This window comes from Lasioglossum baleicum, chromosome 6 (assembly GCF_051020765.1).
Source record: "Lasioglossum baleicum chromosome 6, iyLasBale1, whole genome shotgun sequence".
Classification (NCBI taxonomy): Eukaryota; Metazoa; Arthropoda; class Insecta; order Hymenoptera; family Halictidae; genus Lasioglossum; species Lasioglossum baleicum.
Genome location: NC_134934.1, coordinates 16,887,373 through 16,909,584, shown reverse-complemented (window position 1 = coordinate 16,909,584; position 22,212 = coordinate 16,887,373). Strand labels below are relative to the sequence as shown.

General features: G+C 35.8%; 1 protein-coding gene across 6 annotated transcripts; it reads right to left on the bottom strand.

Moving 5' to 3' along the window:
* Positions 1 to 31: 31 nt before the first annotated feature.
* On the bottom strand, positions 32 to 22,053 carry LOC143209746 (CLIP domain-containing serine protease HP8). Of its 6 annotated transcripts, none has more exons than XM_076425832.1 (7): positions 21,849 to 22,053; positions 21,659 to 21,759; positions 13,991 to 14,215; positions 8,659 to 8,824; positions 5,999 to 6,475; positions 3,593 to 3,963; positions 32 to 2,918 (listed from the first exon to the last, which is right to left on the bottom strand). In XM_076425832.1, exons 3-7 carry the CDS (start codon positions 14,204 to 14,206, stop codon positions 2,640 to 2,642), a joined length of 1,509 nt encoding a protein of 502 aa, XP_076281947.1. In that variant the 5' UTR covers positions 14,207 to 14,215; positions 21,659 to 21,759; positions 21,849 to 22,053; the 3' UTR covers positions 32 to 2,639. The 6 variants fall into 6 exon arrangements, with proteins under 6 accessions (XP_076281947.1, XP_076281948.1, XP_076281945.1 ...); XM_076425833.1 differs by having other exon boundaries at positions 21,861 to 22,053; XM_076425830.1 differs by lacking the exons at positions 21,659 to 21,759; positions 21,849 to 22,053 and adding exons at positions 14,761 to 14,903; positions 15,289 to 15,804 and having other exon boundaries at positions 13,991 to 14,217.
* Between the last annotated feature and the right edge of the window lie 159 nt (positions 22,054 to 22,212).

The window sequence follows — 22,212 nt, the reverse complement described above, 5'->3', positions numbered from 1 at the left end:
TGTTTAAACAATGATTAAAGACGGAGAAACACCACTTTTGCACCAATTTTTGCGGATATTTTCGAATTTATCTCAAAAAATAAGGGTCCAGCAAAAAATTGAACTATACCACGCGAAAGAGCAGACTTTTATCTTGAGAAACCCCCCTGTGAAGTTTGCATGGTCGAAGTTATTTTCGAACCAGAAAGCAAAATATCTTCGCCCGACATGAGTAAGTATGCAGTTCTGCTGGCAGTCTGGCACAGTGTGCTGTTCAAAATCAAGCATTTTGCTTACTGGGATAACAACGAGGGATGTGTAGGATATGGAATCCATAATATGCATATGTATTATATTATATTATTTGAGCCTGTCATATAAAAGATTTATTTAAGAAGCATATTTTTGATATCTTAGAACTTAGAACAGAGAGTTTATTTTCTTTTTACATACAGCTGCACACAATTCTTGGATTTTATATTAATTCGTACTTCATTCGCAGACTGACAAAAAACAACTTTTCCTCTCTACTAATTCTAAATAACTTTACATCAGAATTTACGTATAATAGTATAAAACTTGTATAATAAAATAGTACGAAAGCATGGATCTGCAAATTGACTCAGTACATACAATATATCACTTATTCGATATTGAAATGCCTTGTATAGTTACAGTACTGGGTAAAATATTACTTAAAATAGTGAATAGTGTGTATATATTGTGTATAATGAATATAACTTTAAAATTAAAATATCTCACATTCGTTACGACAGCTTTTCAAAATAATATTTAAGCACAGTATCTAAAGTATAGAACAGTATACTAGAGAAACTGAAAATGAGGTGTTACCTTAAAGTATTTTCATTTAGCTTATTTACCTAGATTGATTCTGTGAACTACAAAGGAGTAGCCTAAATGACAATAATTTGCAGCGATGTACTTTATTACACGTGATTAACTGTAATTAATAGACTGTGGATCTTTATGCGAAATGAAAATGTTCTGCATTGATTGTGGGCAGCAGGAATAAAATAAAAATTGATTTCATCCCTTAACGACTTCGTTGCCTTAATATCAAACATCACAATATTCTTAAATTTTTCTAATTTTTTACTGTTTTATACTTCACCCAACTAATTTTTTTCATAATTGCATAAAGATCTGTAGTGTAGTAATTAAATTTAGAATAAATTTACTGTGCTATTATAGTATGGTTTCTTACATTACGTATAAGAGCATTTTTTTCTTTTACATTGACTGTTAAGGAATGTTTTAAGTACATTTTTCATATCAAAGTAAAACATACAGTCGGCGTACAAAGTATTCGTACACATTAAAAAAACGAATTTCTTTCTCAAAATTAGACCCAACAGCTTGAGTTTCTTTTCAGACGTTAGAAGGATTAGTTTACTAGCTAATGTGTAAATAACTTTTTTTAAAAATTGTTATTGGTCGCAATTGCGAAGGAAATAGTAAAGGTCATGATTTTTAAATTTTTTATCTGTACCTGTAATGAAAATTTAGAAGGCGCCTCTGGTAGGTTTAAGTCAGTTATATACTTGTACAAAGTTTCATCGAAATCGATCAAGGATATGTTACGAAATATAATTGATTGAAAATAGCAAAAATCGTAAGAATCTGCGATTTAAATGAATCGCAAACCGTAAATTCAAAGATTTTTACATCTTACAATGCCCATAGCTTTTTTATCCGTCAGCCAATTTCAATGAAACTTTGTACATATGTATATATAACTTACTTAGATTTACAAAATACATGTATTAAATTTTCATTACAGGCACAGATAAAAAATTTAAAAATCGTGGTCTTTACTGTTCCCTTCGTAATTGCGACCCCAATAACGATTACAAAAAAAAATTATTTACACATTAGCTAGTAAACTAACCCTTCTAATGTCTGAAAAAAACTCAAGCTGCTGAGACCAATTTTGAAAAATTTATTCGTTTTTAAGAGATGTACGAATACTTTGCACACCGACTGTATCTTAGTTTATGCTTCAGGTTATCGTATTCGAAATATTCTATTTGGCAAAACTTTGTTTCATATTTAAAATTATTTTATATTGTCGTCGCAGGAGACCGTCATATGTTATATCGCGAGACGGGATCCTTTGTTCGATCCATTCTGGCGATCGTCTTTTTACAATTCGGGGCGTCCTCCGGCCGAACATCGCGCCGTGCGTCCTTTGTCTAGTTCAGTTATTCGCAGTTATTCGACAGACGCGATAGCCAACGCATCGCATAGCGAGGCTCCACCGGTGTATTCATATATTCTATATTAATAAACTCTTGCTCTGTTTACCGCTATCAACTACGGCTTATTCCCACCACTACGCGCATCCAATCGCTAACCCATTTACAATGTATATCAACTCCATATCATTTAAAATATTCTTTCTAAATTTTGCCGGACTCTGCATAGTGTGAACGCAACTTATGATCAAAAAGCAATCGACTAGCATATTTACAATTATGCATGAATAAACTGTGGATCTTCACGCAAAATAAAAATTGTCTGCATCTATTTTAGTAAAGGAGAAATCATATATTGACATCTTGAACTTTTTTAATTGTCCAATTTTTAATTTTTTAAACAAATGCATAAAGATCCGCAGTGTACACATGAATGTGTAGTACCTATGTTTGCGCAGAAAGTTGCTGGTATATCCAGTCCAAGTGTTGTGCAACGTCCACGTAAACGACGTATTGTGCGAGATCACAGGACAAGTTAGTTTTGTCCAAAAGTGATAGGGAGACAATTCCTCGAAGGAAATAACGATCTACCTTGGACTCGTACAAAATAAAGCCGCTTCCACTGTCACCATTGCAAGGACCAGTTCCGTTCCTTGTACCCGCACAGAATGTTCGGTTTGAGGCTATGAATACGAACTCATTCTTGCTCCAGAGACAAGTCTCCTGTAAGTCATTTGGATAGATGTCAACATGAATTCCAGTGGCCATGATTGTATTTAATAGAAAAATTGACATAAAGGGTGTCCCAACAAGAGCGGAAAATTTTTATTTGGCGCCATTTCTGCTGCTGTGCTTTGAGTGTCAAACCATTATCACAGTTCGATGGTAGACAGTCTACCATTATCAAGGCGGTAGTACACCCTCGGATTGTAACTGGAAATAACTAGAATCTTACCAGAAAAATGGGTCGAAACATGGGTCTGCGCCATATCGTTGTTTGACCTTATACGAGCATATATTGAGCTGGGTGAGAGCTCATTCTAAAGAGGAAGGTTAGATGCAGTGCGCTCCAGTCATCTCATAAGTCAAAAAAGTCTTTTAGAGACAGAAAAATGCATTGAAATCTGCGGGTTTTTTCCCTAGATTTTTACTCTACTTTGGGCCCTCATATCATTAGATATAAACATAATCTCGTTAAAATCATGACCAGAGCGCAGTGTGACGAACCTTCCTCTTTAGAATGAGCCCTCACCCAGCTCAAAATATGCTCGTATAAGGACAAACAACGTCAGGGCGCAGACCCATGTTTTCGACCCAAAATCTAGTAAGATTCTTGTTATTTGCTAGTTGCTAGACGCTAGTTACTACTGCGGAAAATAGATGAATTTCAGATTTACCTGATTTACGATCGGAGCTCGGATCATTCGAGGTTCTTCAACGTACACGTTTCCGTATTCGTCGCGTCCCCATCCTACTACCGTTCCCCGTCTATCTACAACGACATCCAACGAGGTAGGGCCAGACCAAAGACAAATTGGTTTAATTGCAGCAGTATATACGACACTGGTTCGTAAAACTATTATGGCTATATCAGCATCAGCGCTAGCCTTCAAATTGTCGTAAGAATAATCAGGGTGAATTGTGTAACCGGCCACATCTCGATTCACCGAGCCTGCCTCATCGAAGTTTAAAAGTTTATAACGTCCTAACGACACCACCAATGCGCCTATTGGCAGAGTACTGTTCTCATACCGGAAGCAGTGCGCGGCTGAAAGGCAAATCATATTAGACACGTGTTAGCACAAAACAATAAATCATTCGCCAAGATCACACCGTTTTCTGTATATTCAATTTATTATTCATTTCTCCCAAGAATGTTCTCCGATTTTATGGAAAATATAAATGAAGTACATACACATTACTCAAAAGAATTAAGGGATCACTTGTGCGAACCCGAAAAATTGTTCCCACTTTACGTGATAATAACTCCGTCAAAAGTTGCCGTATCGACATCGTTAAACAATGGTTTGAAAGCCTGAAACCTCTACCTTCAGATGCTTTGTTTCAAATCGTTGCTATGTTGGCTTTTTTACAAAGTTATAGCGAGATGAAGACAACATTGACGGTTAACAAAAATTTTGTGCAACTTTGGAACATTACACGGGGAGCAACAAAGTTTTTTGATAAATCGCGTTAATATCATTTGGAAGGGCTATCTTTCCTGTGTAAATTGTGTGGTTGTTGAATATTGTGCGATTTTTTTTATTCGAGTGATTCAACATTGAAGTAAATATGGGCTTTTTAACTTTAAGTGGCTCCAGAAAGCGAAAAAATTATCGTAGAATCTTGTGCAAAAAAGCAATAGAAAGAGCGTTCCTTTCTCTTCAAGGCACTTCTTTTGTTTTTTCAATTTCATTAACATTTCGATATACCAGGTGTTTCTGAAAATGTGCTTAAAAAATGCACAAATTCCATTTTTCCTTTAGCTCGCTATATCTCGGCGTGAAATGATCGTAATACCATGATTCGAACATTAGATTGAAGCAGAGATTCTGCCGATTCGATTGAGTACCCCATGAATTCGCTGCGATAATTTTTTACCTATGCCAGCTGTGTTTGAAGTTAGTGCTTCGCAGATTGGGATTTTACAATAGAACCACAGAGTGATTTGCGATCCATACTCCATTCGTAGTCTAGACACAGACTTCTGTGGAATGTAGGAGGAGGTACCTCAAAGCACGGTAGAGGCAATATGAAATAGTTGATAGTGGGGGAACTGGTAAACAGCACGGATCTGAGAGTTTTTCTTACAATTAGATCAAGACTTGACTGTATCCCCTTTGCGGACCAATTTTTAAAAATACGGGCACTTCTCGACACTAGAACTACCACACCACTCAAAATGACCGGTTTCACAATTTTGTTTTAAAATACTTCATGTTACATTTTCTTCCGCAATAATCTGATGACTTTTGCAGCGATAACTAAAGGTGTAATATTATATATTGGATTTTATTTTGCATCGCACTGAGAAAATCTACCGCACGGCCCTGGCTATAATTAGACTGTGGATGTTTATGCAAATGCATATTTTTATCGAGAATAGATAAAAAAACTGGGACCTAAACAGAAATTTGTTTTGTCATTAGAGGATTTTAAAAATATAATTTTTATTTTGGATATTTTGCATATTGCATATGTTTTTCATTGGGGTAAATTTAAATATGCCCCTCTAACATCATGTGATGTTGAACGCTCTTTTTCAGCGTATAAATCAATTTTAATAGACAAGAGGCATCAATTTACAATCGACACTATAGAAAAAAACTGTTGTTGTATATTGTAATTTAAATTATAATAAATAAAACAATAAAATAATTACTATTAGCATATACCTTGCATATATTTTGCATATATTTTGCATATTTCGACATATTATAAATGCATAAAGATCCGCAGTCTAGTTATAATAGTATAGTTATTATTATTATAATTATATTACCTAACAAAAGTAAACTATAAAGTTGTCATTATACAATATAGCAGTTTTAATTCCATGACATGGAATTCTTTTTGTAAGGTAGTAATATATAAATCAATAAATATAAAAATATTCTATTGTTACGTATTTTTTAAAGACCAGTCACCTTGACTGGTTTAGGTAGAAATAGCTTCGTCTTAACTGTTGGTAGTTCTAGTGTTAAAAACGTCCGGATTCGCGTGGAATGATCAGTCAACGGTGCACCTAAGGCCTTTTGTTTCACAGAATAGATTCTAAAAGACTTATAAAAGTTTTCACATACCTGTGATGACATGAGAACCCGTCACGAGCGATCCAGCGCAGTGGAACTTGTATCGAGGCACCAATACAAGATAAATTGCAGCCAACCAGGGATATTGACCGGGCATAGTTTTTTCACCACCTGCTATTAGATAATTAATCGTCGAACTGTTGGAGATACCACATTGCTGCTGAGTTTCAAAATCCAACACATGTGAAGCAGGATGCGGCGACAGAGTAGGACGAACCGCTGGAGTTGGCCGAACCGTTGGAGTCGGTCGGAAAATCGGAACAGATGAAGGTTGTGTCGGAATAAAGGGATCCGGTTGCACTGGCAAAGTTGGGAATTCGTTCGGTGCTGGAGAAAGATTTTGTGATGGCGAATCAGCCACATTCGGTAGATTCGGAACTACATTCGTATCATCTACATTTAGAAGTACTACACCCGGAGGATATAGGGTGTGATTTAGAACAATCGATGTTACTGTATGCCCTGTTGCTGAAAAAAAAGAATCAAATGAATATCCCGTAAGCTCGATCACGAAAATAGTAAATTTATAAGCAAAGATGGTTAATGTTTGGTTAATTGTTTACGAAAAGGTACTCGTCTCTGATTCTAACCCAGGTAGCACACAACCGTCTTAAAGACGTCCATTTTACGTCTCCTCTATTATAATCGTTAAACGAAGAAACAACATTCAATTTGGTTTCTATTTCTTAAAGTCGGCACAAAAATTTTTTATTTTGCATAAAGATCCGCAGTCTAGTCATATCTTTTAGATTGATTAACATAAAATAATCATCACATCCGAATGCCATTGTATCGTATAACTTTCGATCGTAACAAAGTGAAATAAACATTCAGTTTGTCTCCGTATCTACAACATCTTAATAAGTCTGTTTACATTAAAGTGTGAGCGTACGGTATTGTGTAACAAGCATAAAAGTGTAAGTGTGATACTGACAATGAGTGACTAATTCTCGAAGAATGTCGCCCATCTACATTCTCATGTGTATGTATACATATAAGTATGTATACATATACTTTTGCTAGAATTCTTAACCATGACGAGACACAGTGTTCCGCGCATACGGGTGTTCAAAATAAAAATTATAATCTTGATTCGTACAGCAAGCAGGGACAAAATTGTATTTGCTTGTTCTATTGAGTCAACAGATAATACTTATTTGTTACATTAAAGGACCCCGCACTAATCATATGGAAAATCTATCCCGGTAAAGTCAGTTGGATTTTTCATATGTTGTAGCTTATGATCTACTGAACAAAAGATGTAATGGGCACAAAGTTCAATAATGGACAGTTATCGAGTTATAGTCAGTCAAACATGACAAATTCGAGCTGCTGAATACTATCGCGTACGCGTAGTTGTCAGGTGCCCCCACTCCACTGCCGGCCAACGCCGCAGGGCGACGATGATTGATCTCGGCTCGGGTATATCTCGGGCAAAACTTCTTTATTTTTCATTACATATTTTTCTATGGGACTTTCACCAACTTATTTCTGGAATTTTTCTGATTAAAATAACACCAAACACGATATAATTTCAACTGTATTTTGTGGTTCAATCGACGATGAAAGTTTCGGGCGCAAGGAAAGACAGCGCATGGGAAAGAAAGAGACGAGAAACTTTTATCGTCGATTACACTGTCCAACACCAAATTTGTTCCACAACTACTCTTGGGTGGTTCTTATAGAGTTTTTCGCGCTGAATCCGAATCTGTACTTGCCCTTATTTTTTGAGATAAATTGAAAAATATCCTCAAAAATTTTGGTGCAAAAGTGGTGTCTCTCCGTCTTTAATCATTGTTTAAACATGTTTAAATAATCATAATGTATTAATATTGGATATCACTGTATTCGGGAAAGTCTACAGAATGTTTTGCTGCAAAGAACAATTCAATATCTTTTATAATAACATCACAATATATGTTTAAAGTTGAAAAATATGTTTTTTTTTCAAAGCCATGTTCCTCAAAAACTGTACGTATAGGAGAAAAATTAAGGACAAATTCGGAATCAGCGCAAAAAACTCTATAGGAAGGGCCGAACAGTAATTAGGGAACATAAAAAAAGTTGAAATTTGTTGGACAGTGTTGTACCACTAAATACAGTTGAATTTATGTCGTGTTTGGTGTTATTTTAATCAGAAAAATGCCAGAAATAAGTTGGTGAAAGTCCCATAAAAGAATAATGAAAAATACAGAAGTTTTTGTACATTCGATTAGTAGTGGTTCATATCGATACGCTTCGGTCACGCGATCCGTATCTCATGCTGTCCTTCTCTACGTTCGGCTTTCGTTTGAACTCTCGGCGCGGTCGGCGCGGTAGACGCAGTCATAAAAAAATAATGTCGGTATGCGATAGTTGTCCGTGCAGAACACAGGCTGTTTGACAAGAATCGCGACTTTACTGAACAAGGATAACGTATATCTACTGAAAGTAAAAATTAAAGCTGGCACGAATTTTTGCATTCAGTAAAAGTCAACTGGTAATACTTTTATTAAATATAGTATTAATTCGTTACTAATGCACTATATCTAAGTATATTACAGCACATGATTGTTCAGATCTTACAGTACGAACTTTTCATTTTTATCCGTAGAGCGAAACACTGTGCAACGCAAAAAGAGACTTCTGTTTTTTGAAAAAGGTATACGTACCACGTCGACCGTGACAAATTCGCTCGCCGTTGAACCAAATTTCATTTAAGCTTGGTACTGGTTCAATGAGAGGAAAACGAACATTGTATTTCAGGGTCCCTCCCCGCACGATCGTTTTAACCGATTGATCTCTCGGCTGCGCTAATTCCAATCGGCCGACGTATTTCTGAAATTTAATAACAAATATCGTCGATTTCAAATTTATTAATATGTCCATAATCACATTGTATACAGGATGTATAGAAATTATATGTCGCGAATATCATAGAGCGGTTTGTACACCAGTGTGCCACGAGAGATTGTCAAATATGCCGCAAGGATTTTTGACAAATAATTAAAATTGCATGGGTTTTTTAACTTTGAAATAGTATTAGGGTAATTCCGTCAACTTTGGAAACACGTTTTGATTCAATTTGTTCAAGAAAACAGGCTCAGACCTCTCATTGAATAAATTTCCAAATAAATAATTTGTTTTGTTTTTTTTTTATCATACAACTTTCACAATTTTTATATTCGCGTGAGTCGCAAATAATTCCAAATATTTTTAGTGTGCCATCAACCAAAAAGGTTGAGAAACACTGTTCTACAAAATTAATTTCGACCTTGAATTTCAAGATCAGAAGGTCAACAATTTTTTTACTGCATCGTATTCTATTCACCACAAGGTGAATAGCTTGGCTACCGGGATATTTAAAGAAAGAATGGGGGGACGTCAGGTGGCACAGGGTGGCCAGCTTTAGAATGGGAATATTAGATAAGAACATGTGAGGATTTCCCGTGGATGCCTCGCTGTACTTGGTGGATCCCTGTACTTCTCTTTCCCCGGATAGTTAGAAGAGGGAAAAGGGTTTTACAACCCTTGAGCGGTGGGGTTTTAGTGGGTATGGGTAGGGATATAGTCCCGTTTCCCCCAAATTTCATCTAGGGGGAGCCGAGTCCCACAATTACCCCCCAAATTTCAAAATAGGGGGATGTGTGCGAAAGCATTTCCCCACCGCCCTGAAACAAAAAAAATTTTTAGAAAAAGGTTTAGAATGGGAAATGAAATGATGGAGGGGAGATACAGGATGGATGAAGAGTGGAGAAAATGTAGAGTGTGTGGTTGGGAGAATGTGACGTGAGAGCATGTATGGGAGGTATGCATGAGGGTGGATGAAGGAAGAGGATGGCAAGAGAGGGTATGGGAAGTGTCGGAAGACGAGGAAGGAGTGGATAAGGAGGGTGGAAGAGTGGAGAGGGGGTATGAATCAAAGGATTGGGATGGGCGGTGAGCGACCGGACGAGAGGGTCGCGGTCAGGGGAGGGGTTATGATTAGGGGTGCAGGAAGGGGGGACCGTAGTTGTAAGTGGATTATTGTAAATAGTGGCTTTTGTGAATATGTTTCTCTTTCTCTATTTAGTTTAATTGTAGATTTAAGTGTTAGTTTATAGGATAGTAATAAGGTTAGGTTAAGAGCGCCAAGAAGGGGAGAAGGGGAAGAAGGAGAAGTTGTATAAGGATTGTAACTCTAAGGGGAACCAATAAAGTTATATACGTATATCCCTAAAATGAAAAGTCAAACAGAATGGAATTATTCTAGATCGAAAGAAATACTTAATTTTCGAGTGAAGATAGCACCGAGTGTAAAGGGTTAAGAATGTAATTGCAATTAAGAGTTACATCGAAAAGGCGTACAATTAAATCCAACAATGTCTTCCCGAAAGTCCCTGCTTTTGCAGGTCGCGCGTCTCTGTATTCATTGCTCTTAAGAAAGTCAGAGAAAGTGCATGTGTAGTATTCAATGCAGACAAAGTCGTTCACACGAACACCCAGGAGACCCAAGCATCTGGGGAATCCCGAGTTCTCATCCGCTACTCATTATTGCAGTGCATTGTACGTGCAGAATGAGAAATGAAATTCGAAAGTACACAATGGAAACCGCATTTATTCCACATTTTATTAACCCTTTGCACTCGAAATTATTTCAGCACAAAAACTAAACACTTCTTCTGACCTAGAATATTTCCATTCTATATGATCTTTTTTCATTTGATGCATATTAAACTGATGCAATTTACTCGTGCAATACACACATGTTTAGTCATTTATTTGATAAAAAATAATTTAATAAAGCAACAATTATTTTACACTACTGATATAGCAATATTTAGTGGTGCCTGAGAGTTCCCGCACGAGTACTATGGGTTAATGTCTTTTAGAAATAATTGGAATTTTTCATAACTTATACATACAGCGCAGTACACTTAATTACTGTTTTTTAATACACTATCGCATATCTCCGTGCGTGGTAACTGCCATTTAAAATTTATTTAAAACGTGTTTACTACATTTGTAAATATAAAAAACAGAAAACAGTTCAATTTCATAAAAATATATGTGTACAAGAAAATGAACCTCGACGCTAACACTAAGCAAAATGGCCCGAGCACCAAGTCATTTATTTGCGATCCTTCTTTTCGAAAATAACATCTTTGTTAAAGTGAGTACGACTATTAAAAATAAAAGCGGCAATAAATATCGTGTCAGATTCGTAATAAAAATTCTAAACAGAGTCTAATAAATATGTATGTTATTAATTTCATTTAATAGAACTAAAATTCTTTTTTTGGTTTTGATAATTCTGCTATCGCAGAACATATACATAGATGTAGAATAGATATACATTTTTCTCCTGTTTTATATAGGAAATGACGATCTACAAAAACATTCTAGTCACTGAAACCGATAAATCGTACAATAAATCGTAGGGCAAGGGGTAAAATGTGGTTCTGCAATACCAGTTCAGAAGACAAAAATGGCAACATATGTACAAACGATCAAAAGTGGTCAAAAGGCTGAAAATGTTGAAAAATTACAATTTTTACCACTTTTGTTCGTTTATACCCCGTAAACCAATTAACCAATTTCAATGAAATTTTCAAACACATCGTTTAAATTTTCCTTATTGGCCCAGCTAAAAGAGCAGTAAAAATCAATTTTTACTATTGTTTTTCACAATTCCGACCAAATAGATTTTTTTCAAGATATTTTTTAGACGTCATTTACTAAACTAATTCTTTTAGCCTTACAGAGAAATTGAAGCCGTTTGGTCCATTCATAAAAAAGTTATTCTGATTTAAAGTGAGTTGAATCAGTTATGCTCGTTAGTGTAGCTAGTCAAATAAGACAAAAAACGTGATGCAAAAATGTATTTTTCACAATTAGTGAACTTTGAGCGCGGATATCTCGGAAACTATGCGAGATAGCGAATACCTGAATCGAATCAATCTTGTGGCACATTTTGTCAGCCTTAATTTTCTATAGAATGGTCTTATCGCTAGGACACATAGTTGCCGAGATATAAGCGGAAAACCGAAAAAGGGGACCTTCTACGTGCCTCCCTGCTCACCTCCTAGGAGTAGGGACTTTTAGTATGTTTACCTCCTAACTAGTCCAAACAAAGTCCCAAAGTTAAAAATTGTGTTCCTTCCATTTCCCTCTACACCCTCTTATGAGCATTCATTGACTGGACTATACATAAGGAGCGAAACTGAACCAATAACCCCAAGTTTGGTATAAATCATTATTTATTGCCAGGAATATAGAAGAATAACAAAAAATCAACATTATAATTATTTTTACCATAGTTAGAGGTAACTTAAGAAATTTTTTTCAATAATTAATGTCTCCTCGTTTAGAAATGACAACAAAAATAGAATGACTCGGTTTTGCACCGGTCCCTACAAGAAATGTTTACGTGGAATGTTCTAGTAGTATGTTTACATCTAGCACTTTGGTATGTTTACAAACTACTAGTGTCTACGTCTTAACACTCGGTTCTTCGCAATCAGTCGAACGGAAAAGCACGCAAGTGAACTAAGAATAAATATGAAGTCAATTACTCCAAATTGTGTAAAAAAAGTCATTTCTCTTTTGAATGACGGCTTGTCAACACGTAAGACAGCGAAAACTTGCAGTGTTAGTCAATCGACAGTGCAGAGAATAAGAAAAAAATACTGTAAAAGTACATTATTAAATGTTGGAAGAAAACCAAAAATATTATCACCGCGGGATGAACGAAGGATTATACGGTTTGTCACATCTGGTGAAGCTTCAAGTTCTATTATGGCTGCAAAATTATTAAAAGAAGATACGAATATACAAATAAGTCAGTGGACAGCACGAAGAATCCTCAAAGGAGCTGAGTTTAGAAGCATTAAGAAAATAAAGGAGCCAATGTTATCGAAAAAAAATATTAAACGTCGTTGGGAATTTGCTACAAAATATCAAAACTGAACTACCGACTGGGAACGGGTTATTTGGGCAGACGAGACCAAAATTAATAGAATTTGTTCGGATGGCATGTCTTGGTGCTGGATTCGTAAAATGTGAAGCAAACGTTAAAGCATGGAGGCGGATCCCTAATGTCCTTGGGGTGCCTAACAGCATTTGGTGTTGGATCACTGCACCGAATTAATGACACCATAAATCAGTACATGTACAAGGATATTTTACAAGATCATCTCATAGATGCTGTTGAAAATATGCCTTTTGAAGAAAAAAATGTAATTTTCATGCATGATCGAGACCCTAAGCACACTGCTAAAAGTGTAAAAAATTGGCTCAGTACTAAAAAATTTTCTGTTCTGGATTGGCCCGCACAGAGCCCCGACCTCAACCCCATAGAGAATCTGTGGGGTTTACTAAAAAGACGACTTCGGGGGATTTATATGACTCCGAACCAACGTCAATCACAGATTTATATGATAGAATTCAAGAACAGTGGGAACAAATATCTCCGGATTATTGCAAAAAAATTATTAGAAAGTATGCCAAAGCGAATTAGTGCAGTTTTACAAGCACAAGGGTTGTGGACGAAATATTAAAAATAAATAATATATTAAATATTGCCAAGTATTGGACATGGTGCAAAACCGAGTCAATCTATTTTTGTTGCCATTGCTAAACGAGGAGACATGAATTATTGAAAAAAATTTCTTAAGTTACTTCTAACTATGATAAAAATAATTATAATGTTGATTTTTTGTTATTCTTCTATATTCCTAGCAATAAATAATGATTTATACAAAACTTGTGGTTATTGGTTCAGTTTCGCTCCTTACTGTACAACTACAGAACGCATCTTGTAACGCGACGAGGGACGAGACAACCACAGTAGCACCAGGCCGCCTCGGCACCACCCTGAATGACAGAAGAATCGCGCCGTGGTAAACCCTAGTTACCCCTAGTAACGCGTTGTTGATAGGGTTAGCAACGATCCAATATAAATACTGCATATAGTTATCAAGTGAATATTTCTACTGCGAAAGTAGCATTTGAAAATTCCATTACCGTGGGCAATGCAGCAGCAATGCTCAAGCTGACGCTGATTCGTAATGGCTCTCCCTTCGGTGGACCCGGTATCTCGATGCGTCCGCTGAATTCATTCGTCTCATCGTTATGAATGTATCGGAAGTAATCGGGAATGCAATTCGTTGGATCGGCCGCCTCGATGAATAGCCGAAGGATGTTCACCAGCAGCACGGCCTTGATAACGAGCGTGGTCATTCTGCAGCTCTGCAGCACGTGATAACAAGTCTTCAATTAAAATATTCGAAAGTGTTGCCGGGCGATTAATCGGACCACTCGAGAATAGTTTTGTAAGTAAACCCAGGCGACGATGCGCCTCGCATAATCTTTATTTGCAAATCGATGTACTACAGGAACTGATACAAGTGTAGACAAAGTGAAATAATTTGCACGTTCGATTGCAACTCCGGATGATTTCATGACGCGACGACCGTGAACAATGCTAGACTATGCTATCGATTTTATATATCCCACCGAAGCTTGTAAACTTTTCTTTAAAAAAGGAATCAGCGATCACGCGTATGCAGAATGTTTACTTCGACGCGATAACCTCTCCGGAAGACCGAACGTCGCAACGTCACACATAATTATCGTGCACAAAGACAACTGCACAAATTCCACCGGCTTCCTCGGCGAAACTACTCGTACACAGACTTGTTTTTTTCCCCTTAATCCTCCAATCTCTTGAACAACTACGAAAACTCGACAAGGTTCGTCGTTTCCTTAGCGAAATCTATACGCTATACTTAACTAGTAGGACTTGTTCTCTCTCAAGGTCGAAGCTCGATGTCCTTCAATTATCAACTCTGAGTGACTTAGATGCACGCTATCTTGTCAACGTTGCCGTTCGGCATTCATTCCTTGTTTCGTTTCATCTTGTCACTCGCCTCTACGACTAGACAGAAAATTCGTGGGTTCAGCTCAGTACGAACATCCAGAAAATTTCACAGAAGCACAAAATCACTGCATGGGCCACCAGAAACACTAAATTGTTGTGGATCACAAAACTCTACTTCGAAGAAAGAACATGCTTTGAAGGTTCGAGACCGGGAAACTCAAGTTCTCTCGCTGTTATTTACACCGTATCTCGCGAAAAACCTTACGTAGAGTGCAGAGAGGCTCGGAAGAGGATGGTTCCCAGATCAGAGATGAATCGGATCGCTATATCCTTTTCGTGTTGCACTTAACTGTATCAGCCCGGGCCGATGCCGAGCATCTGGTTCGATAACCGCCTCAATAAGCACAGCCTTATCCGTCGACCGGTTTGTTAAAAAAGCTACCTAAGAATCTTGGCGATGGTCCGCGATGCGTCCTTGCCGTGGCTCGCTGCAAGTTTCACGGTAGTGGGGTATCCGATGCTTCTTCGCTCGGCCATTTGATTCGCGCGGAGAATTCGCCATCAGCGTAGGTACGAAGAACCAGCAAGATAAAGAAGAGGAAGCGGTTTGACGTCTTTCCCGCGAGATGCGACGGTGCTACTACCACTTTCAACTTGACCAGTTCATTTGTATGAGAAACCGTCATCTCCTCTGCACGGAACTGCAGGACGAAGAAAAAGAAAGTGGTCGAACACCTTCCTCGCGATCGATCTTTCGTGGATCTTTTCGTTGACCTTTTCTTTGATTTCAGTGGATCTTTCGTAAACTTCTTTTGTGCCGCGCCTGCTTACAACGCGCGTACCAAACCAATATACCGATCTGCTTTTTATTTTCGTAGATTAGTTGTTGATTGATCAACATTATTAACACAATTATTAACAGTGACTACCATTAATATTTGGATGCTCTAAAAATATGACAACTTTTTTAATATTGGACTAATGTTCCTTCTCGAGAAATTTTGTAATTGGTTATTTCTCATTTCTTGAGAGATTACAGTATTTCTCGAGAAATTTAAATCTAGGAAAATTCTTATGAATCTCATTTATTTTATAACATATTTTCGGAAATGAACAAATACATACAACAACAAATCAGTATAGCTTTTATATGAATGGACCAAACAACTTCAATTTCTCTGTAAGGCTAGAAGAATTAGTTTAGTAAATGACGTGTAATAAATAAGTTTTTTGAAAAAATGCATTTGGTCGGAATTGTGAAAAACAATACTAAAAATTGATTTTTACAACTTTTTAGTTGGTCTAATAACGAAAATTTAAAAAATGTCTTTTGTCAACTAGTATAAATTATATACGCTCTGAAATTTCATTGAAATTGGTTAATTGATTTACGAATTATAAACGATCAAAAGTGGTAAAAAGGCCGAAAATCTTGAAAAATTGCAATTTTTAACGCTTTTGATCGTTTATAATTCGCAAACCAATTAACTAATTTCAATGAAATTTTTAGAGCGTATATAATTTATACCAGTTGACCAGACATATCTTTTGAATTTTCGTTATTGGCACAACTAAAAGAGTTGTAAAAATCAATTTTTACTATTGTTTTTCACAATTTCGTCCAAATGCATTTTTTCAACATATTTTTTACACATCATTTACTAAACTAATTCTTCTAGCCTTACAGAGAAATTGAAGTTGTTTGGTCCATTCATAAAAAAGTTGTTCTGATTTAAAGTGTGTGGAATCAGTTATCATCCTTACTGTAGTCCTTAATGTAGGTATTTCAATATCTCTGTCAGAGGAGAAATTTGCACTGTTCAATAAGGTGAATATAATGTCAAAATAAAAATTTTTTGGAAATCATAGTTCGAAATTTCAAGGTCATCGTTATTTTCATTTAAATAAGGTCATATAATTATTCTATATTGCTATTCAGAAAAAAAGACAAATCCAACGATGTGCCATGTTCCATAGTTAAGGTGAATTTCACAATTTTCGAAATTTTCAATTTAAGTGCGCCACGTTATCCTTTTATCCGATCGATCTCAAACTTTGCACAAATTTTTTTCTCACCTAAAGGAACAATACTGGATAGTTGCGTGCATTGTATCTCGATAAAAATCTTTCTTCAAGTATAGCTTAGGTCCACCCTAATTCTCGAGAATTCTCGAGAAATATAGTCTTATTTCTCATTTCTCGAGAAATGAAAAACGTTGAGAAATCAGGAACACTAACCCTGTCTATTAATACTTTAAATGTGATAAATTTAATCTTACAAAAAAAGGAAGTGTCTTGAACTGAAACTTTTTCTTTTAATTATAATTTTATTGTAACTATATTTCGTAAGTTACGAATACGATGGTGAAAAATGCCTGGAAACTAAATTGATTTTTGGTCACACCATTCAAATTGCATTTTTAAGTGTACACATTATTTTTCATTATTTTTACGAATCGTAAGATATACATATCGAAATGTAAGTAGAAGCAATATTAAAATTTTTTTATTTGTATACGTATGTCACCACAACAATAGTGGATAATATTTCATTTGGAAACTTTCCTGTTCTTCCAGCATTGTGACAATTACCACGATGATGCTACTAATTCTTGGGAATTCTGTTAATCAATTTTGCAACTGAATTAAGCAACTAGGTTCTCAAAATTAGTTCTGCATTCTGATGATATATACATACATGCATGTGTACATACATAAAACTGTGACATTGGTACTAGGATATCTGATCGAACTAACACGTCATTGGTGTAACCACAATTCCGTCATAAAAAAATCTTATTTTAAGTTTCATAGAGAAGACTACATTATCAAATGAGTCATTTCATAACACTAGTTTTAACGCATACATATCTACAAGGAAGGAATTGTTTAGCTTCGAATGGCAATTAATGTCATTCACGTGTTGTCTTGACATGCATTGCGTTTTCTTCTTTCAAATTTTAGGCAAATATAAGAAAATGTTCAATTTCTTGGATCCTCTAAAGTTATCATGAATTTTCTACACAAGATCATTTCGATGGAAATATATATGTACATACACAAATGTGTATGTAATGTGTATGTGTATTTTCTCTATAGTCGCGCTCTGATTGGTCCGTGTTTTTCGTTAATAACTCCTAAATAAAGCCGCGGATAATATTTTTACAAAGGAAAATGTTGCTTCAAATGATCTCAGGAAACTCCCATTTCCGGCTGTTGAAGGAATTTTGGGACACCCCAAAGATGATGTAGAGATGATACGCGTCACGTGACTGGGCCGCGGCAGATGCGTGGGGAATAGCGTCGTAGAAGGGAAAGGTAGAGTGGGGACAAAAATCTTAATCTGGCGACTCTACTCTCGAGCTATCGTGACAGAATGTTTTTTCTGCTATTATTATAATATTGATTGCAAGCGAATATGAACTAATTAGAACGATCAATAGATTAGTAACAAAATAGTGTACAAAGTATATATGTACATATACGTGCGTGTAAAACATTGATCAGAATTTTTCAAGGATCACCTAATGATTAAATAAACTTTAAATTTCGCGATTGAAAAACATGGCACAATCACAGAATTCCAGTATTTGCTATTACAACATTATGTTATTTACGTACGATTGCAAAGTCGAAGTCACCTGCTAATAGATGAATAATTTCTCATGAAATAGCCAACACAATGCAGATATAATTATGATTGTTGGCTCTATCGATTATATTCAATAGAATTCTGTGAATTTATACTGTTAGGTTTTGTTACGTAACCCGAATTACGCACATCATTCTGGATACGCAATACATGTTCAAAAAGCCATTATACATTTTAGTGAATTTATGTTTTGGAAGTTATTGGCCCAAACAACCACACACACACACACAGTTGCTCTTCCATCGTAGTAAAATCAACACCAGTACTAAAATTAATAAAAAGAATAAAATACGTTGTTAATAACTATTGTACCTGAGGAAAATAAAATTTTTTATATTTATAAAATATAGTAAGTTGTTCAATTAAAATAGCCGATGACAGATGTCTAAAATTTCATTTACAACTCCGAAACCAACAAAATATAAACAAAACTAACTAATAAATCAATCGTTGTAATGTTAGAATTCATAGTTCGTACGATTTGATTTTTCGAAGATGTGTATTCTGATTTATATTAATAATAACATGCATTAATCCTTTATTTGAATACATTAACTTTTCTCTTTTATAATTATCACTATCGTCAGTGATAGTGAATACAATATCGTTTGCTTTCGTCAATATTGTCTTTGACCAAGTCCGATTACACGGTCCAACTTCAACTTTTTTTTTGTATTTCGATTCCCACTATGCGATTCTTATAGTTTTTCGCACTGATTCCGAATCTGTCCTTAATTTTTCTGCTAGACGTACAGTTTTTGAGAAAATTGAGTTTTAAAAAAAGACATATTTTTCAACTTTTATTGTAACAAACTTTTATTGAACAAATATTGTAATGTTATTATAAAAGATATTGCAATTGTTCTTTACAGCAAAAGATTCTGTAGACTTTCCCGAATACAGTGATATCCGATATTAATACATTATGATTGTTTGAACATGTTTAAACAATGATTAAAGACGGAGAGACACCACTTTTGCACCAATTTTTGCGGATATTTTTGAATTTATCTAAAAAAATAAGGGTCCAGCGGAAAATCGAACTACACCACGCGAAAGAGCAGACTTTTATCTTGAGAAACCACCCTTTTAAGTTTGCATGGTCGACGTTTTTTTCGAACCAGAAAGCAAAATATCTTCGCCCGCCATGAGTTACCTCCTTATTCACATAAAATCGCGTGTTTTCGAAGTCGGTTCAATTTTTTTTATTATCGATGAGAAATGAGAACACGAAAGAAAAACGAGTCTACGCCCTTAACAAAACCTCGGAGAACATTTCCGCAAAGGAAAAAGTTTCTTCAAATGTCCTCAGGAATGGCCCCTCTCAAGGAAGTATAATATTTTTTAGTCACTCTGTACCCTATTAGATATTACAATGCAAAAAGGATAAAATTCTCAGTGAAGACTGAACGATATTTTTTTATTTAATCATTATTTAGGTATGTGCCAGTTTCATAATCGATTCACTAATTTTTCGGATGGGCTATCGTCTCTCATACAACATTTAACGTATGGTACTTCCCCAGACGGAGTGGTATGTTGCGTCAACTAACGTTTTCTTGCTCTCACAACCAGTATAACCGACCGCGTGTACCGGGAATCCCTGATGCCATGCGTGTACAATAAAATTAATGAAACGAGGAAAAGTAGCCGTCTGCTTCGTAGACGAAATTTATTCCATTTTGTGTCTGCTTTAACACAACACACATTCGATTTCCATAATATTTGACTGTACACTACATTTATTATTAAACTATTTATCAGACGCACACAACTAACAAATATAGATAACATCCACATGAAGCAAAATGCCAACACTGCAATAGACAACTACTGGTCGAACGTAATAAAGCAGATCGACTATACAATCACAGACATTAAACTTTTTATTATAATTTACTGTACAATATCTTCGCAAAATATATCCTTGAATTTTGTTTGGAATTTATATAAATCTGACTCGTCTATTCTTTTCAACGAACGTATTGTACAAAATCAGGTCCGCAGACGTTGAACGTTAATGTGACAAAAGTGAATGTATATACTGTCAATTAAACCACTAACTACAGTTCAAATTATACGATGTTTAGCAGTGCCGTAACGAGGGCGTGGCGAAAGAGGCGCCCGCCACGGGTGCAACTGGATTTGGGGGGCAAAACAAAGAATACTGACCCGGTTGAGGGTCGCTAGGACGTTCTTCAAATCTTTTTTTTCTTTATTAAATTTTTTCAAATATTGAAAAAAAATTACGAACTCTGATTACAAAACACGTATCGAAATCTAGACATAGAATTAAGGATTTTCATAACAACGTCTGTAACAACAGCTTCCTGCAGACGTTCGTTTAGCAAACTAAACATTGTAAAATCGTACCTTCGTTCTTCTATTTGACAAGAGCGATTAACAAAAATGTCTATAATATGTCTATAATATCAATTGAAAAAGATGTTGCCAAAACATTAAATTATGACGATATAACGTTAGATGTGTTTGCAAATGAAAAAACAAGAAAAATTACTTTATACAATATGCTGAACTGTTTTATGTTTTTATTATGATATATTACACTCCTCAAAAGAATTAAGGGATCACTTCTGCGATCCCGAAAAATTGTTCCCACTTTACGTGATCATAACTCCGTCAAAAATTGCTGTATGGATATCGTTAAACAATGGTTTGAAAGCCTGAAACCTCTAGTTTCAGATGCTCTGTTTCAAATCGTTGCTATGTTGGCTTTTTTACAAAGTTATAGCGAGATGAAGACAACATTGACGGTTAACAAAAATTTTGTGCAACTTTGGAACATTACACGAGAAGCAACAAATTTTTTTGATAAATCGCGTTAATATCATTTGGAAGGGCTATCTTTCCTGTGTAAATTGTGTGGTTGTTGAATATTGTGCGATTTTTTTTATTCGAGTTATTCAACATTGAAGTAAATATGGGCTTTTTAACTTTAAGTGTACCAGAAAACGAAAAAATGATCGTAGAATCTTGTGCAAAAAAGCAATCTACGACCTCAGGATTTTACAAGAAATCTGATTTCTTGTAATTTTGAGAGAACACGAGAAGACGTACAGAGGTTAGAAAAATATTATCGTTACACTTGTGAGAGTTGCAGCAGGCAAAGGAGTACCTACATATATTCAAGAGTACTTACCACGCCATTTCTACCAATACTCCTCGTAACGCTGCCCAAAAAATATTTACACCGAGTCGAAGGCCCTATTTCACGGAAGATGAACGTCTGTTGAACAAAATCTGCGGACAAGAGCAAAGCACATATCATTAACCACAGTCGTTGTAACTCCACATTCACTATACAATATAAGAACGCATTTCATCCTCACCCGGTCACGTACATCATATTTCTGAGCATATTTAAGGGTATCCTACGGCGATTCAAGCAGCTCCTGGAACACTTGACAAACTTGCGTTTTCCTTTCTCACGACCCTTTTCCTCCGTCTCTGAGAATAACATTGTCAAATATTTGAAACGAATGTTCGCACTATGTTATTCATCACTGACGTACAATCCAGGATCGATTATGAAGAATTTACATCGCACAATATATGTGTGTATCATAGTGGCTGCTGGAGGGGGGGGAGAGGGGCGTATTGGGGTTTCGAATTCTAATCGTAAACAGAAAAAGTACAAGCTCTACCAGGAAATCTGGACGAGATTGATATCAGATTCATATACAGTTACTTACA